The sequence below is a fragment of the Bactrocera latifrons genome, unplaced genomic scaffold, assembly GCF_001853355.1.
Source record: "Bactrocera latifrons isolate USDA-ARS-PBARC rearing strain unplaced genomic scaffold, ASM185335v1 scaffold_15, whole genome shotgun sequence".
Taxonomy (NCBI): domain Eukaryota; kingdom Metazoa; phylum Arthropoda; class Insecta; order Diptera; family Tephritidae; genus Bactrocera; species Bactrocera latifrons.
Genome location: NW_017534963.1, coordinates 713,338 through 716,369, shown reverse-complemented (window position 1 = coordinate 716,369; position 3,032 = coordinate 713,338). Strand labels below are relative to the sequence as shown.

At 27.5% G+C, this 3,032-nt stretch overlaps 1 protein-coding gene across 2 annotated transcripts in view; it reads right to left on the bottom strand.

Moving 5' to 3' along the window:
* Positions 1 to 3,032, bottom strand: part of LOC108965894 (UNC93-like protein) — an 84,637-nt gene that overhangs the window by 25,139 nt on the left and 56,466 nt on the right. For both annotated transcript variants that reach the window (XM_018928569.1, XM_018928570.1), the window contains one exon: positions 768 to 965. In XM_018928569.1, coding sequence (XP_018784114.1) covers positions 768 to 815 — 48 coding nt within the window. In that variant the 5' untranslated portion in view covers positions 816 to 965. The remainder of the gene's footprint in view (positions 1 to 767; positions 966 to 3,032) is intronic.

Sequence of the window (3,032 nt, the reverse complement as noted above, 5' to 3'; positions counted from 1 at the left end):
CATTTTTACATAATTATATATGTACGTAGCCTACAAATTGCCTTAATTTATGTGGGAATTCAAACTTGTGAGAATCACTTGTGCTCACTGATATAGCTACATATGTAGAGCGCTTCCATTAATGTACAGCGTATGAACACAAAAAAAAAAAGAAATTAATAATAATAATAAAAAGCTAGTCAAGATAACGTACATCATACATAGCATATATGTATGTCTATAAATATAAATAAATGACAACGACAAGGAAGTGCAGCATTCACTTGTTTTGTATTTATAAAATTTTAATTTGATTTATTTGGTTACTTTGCTACACCATTGCCCGTTCGCAATAAACTATTAATGTATGCGCATACATATGTACTTATTAAGTAGCCTGCTCAGTCACTAAGTTTGTGACTAGACGCTTTTCGAACATATCAATTTGTTCGGGAATTCTTTCAAACAAAATGAACACACACAAACAAAAGTAAATAATATGCTTTTGATTGAAAAGTAATTGAAAATCGCGACAAATGCACATAATTGAGCATTCCATTAGCGGTCGTTTGGTCTATAAATAGCTAGTCATGTTCGATAACTGCACTCGACGCTGATTTGTTTTCATTACTTCGAATGTTTTGCATCTCAATAAATGTTGTTGTTATGCTTTTTCACTTTAATTCTCAATTTTATTCGATTATTGTATAGAAATAGTAATGCAACATTTGTGCGCATTACATAGTACGCATACTAGTTGCAGCATAAATAAGTTGCTAAACACTCACCTTCACAGGTTCGTCGTTTTCGAAACCTCCGTTGCTGAAACCTGTCATTTTGTCAGCTCAAAATAAATCACAAGCCTTGAATAACTTCTCCTTATTATATAGTCTCTCTCTCTTTCCGCTCACTGTTGTAGTTGCGTTCTCTCTTTATTATTGTTATTATCAATTGCTAGTTCGGTTTTATTTATGTATAAATTAAAGCTGTAAAGAGAAGATGAGAAGATAGTAGTTAATTTATTTGTGGGATTTTTGGGTTAAATGTTGCTGATTTTTGTAAAAATGAAATATATTTTATTAGCAATAAATAACGATAAATTTCAATAATTTTAACAAATAAATTTAAAATAAATTATTGTAATTTTTGTAATATATATTTTATGCGGATATATTTTGCTTGTTAAATGAAACTATGTTGGTAACTCAATTTTGAAGAAAATTTTATTTTTGCTTGAAATAATATTTTATCGAGAATTCCTTAATCGAAAAAAATTGATGCCAGCTTGGAGAAAGCTTTGTTAAAGAAAATATGGACCAAATTAAAAAATTAGTTAAAAGTAACTGTTAACAATAATGTTAGTTTTTGTACAAAGACACCAGTGTTGGATGTTTGAGTGGTCGAGCAACCAACTAACCTAAACCGAATAACTTGATAAAATAAAATGACGTGAGTTAGGAGATGTTTTGTCACTATAAGCAGTATTCTCATATTTTTTTTAAATTTAATTTAAGTCGATAACTTTGTTGTTGCTTTCACACATAAAAGTTTCAAACGAGTACGCAGCGCTCAAACTTTGCGAGCAAAAAATTGACAAATCGAAGACGGTTGTGAATTAATAAGCACAATTATCTAAAAGAGCTCATATAGGTAATTTAGGGGATTGGGAATAGTAAGCAACAGTATTCACGTAAATAAAAGAAGTTTAAAACAGAAGAAATGTTTTTTGTTGAGTGGTGAAACGAATATGCAACTAGCATAATTTAAATCGTCTGATAAAATGAAATGAAGTGAAGTAGATACAACTTTTGTCAATTTAAGAAGTTATCCAAATACTTTCTTGTATTGAATTATACTCGAGAATCTTGTTGTGTCTTTATATAGTGAGCAGAGAAGTGGCAAATCGAAAACGCTTGTAAATTAAAACGGAAACAGCGTTGTGACAGAATTCTAGGGATAGAAAATAGGTTTTAGAACAGCGTTCAACGAATTTTAAAAATTTTTAAATAAAAGTATTTAAAAAAAATTTTTTTTTTCTTTTATTTTGAAAATCATTTGACTGTAATGACTGTGACTTAACTGCAAGACTAGCAATAGTCAGTGAGAATTAATACCAATACCCTTTAATAATATAAAAATTCAACTTGATGATGTAATAATTATATTACTTCCTTTATCACAGTTATTTTTATATTTGCTGTTTTCCTTAGACCAATCTATTTAGTAAAATAATTGCCTTATAAATTATCAAAATAATATAGTTTTATTTTAATCACATTTTATTAAACAATAGGCTGTAAATATTTCTTTGTTATTCATGCTTAATTTTCCTTGTAATTATTTTTTAATTTATTATTATTATATATTTTTTTGCGCTTATTATTGTTACAGATCCGCTAAAAGTCACAAAACACTAACCATATACCAGGTTGAATTAAGAGCCATAATTAAGCTTATTTAATTTCAACTCAGTAAACACATTAATTGAACTTGGAAATCACAGAAAAGATAAATATATATGTATACAGTGCTTATGCGGGGGAATATTATTTTATAATACTTTTTTGTTATTTATTATTATTTTTTTTTGTGAATAACTATGCGTGCATGTAATTGATTGGCTGAGCTTAAGGCCTTTTGTTAATCATTATGATTTTGCAATTAAATTTTACACAATGCACCTAATTGACTCTAAGTCTATAACTAAAACTAAATGAGCAAATGTGTAATTACATATATTTTTAAAACCACTGGAATTAGTTTTAATGTACAAGAAGAGTATCTATTATATTGCTGTTTGCCTGTTTGGAGAAGTTTGTCATGCTAAATATAGTTACTATAAATTACTATTGCTTTGACTGTTGACAAATTGCAAATTACGAGCCACTTTTTTGTTGTGTGTATTAAGAATGGAAAAAAAAATAAAAAAAATAATAAATAACCACAAGCTTAATATAATAATTACTTATATTAAAAATTTAAAACAAAAGAAATTTAAAAGAACACAAATAACATATAACTGAAAACGTAATATAATATGTTATTATTTTCGT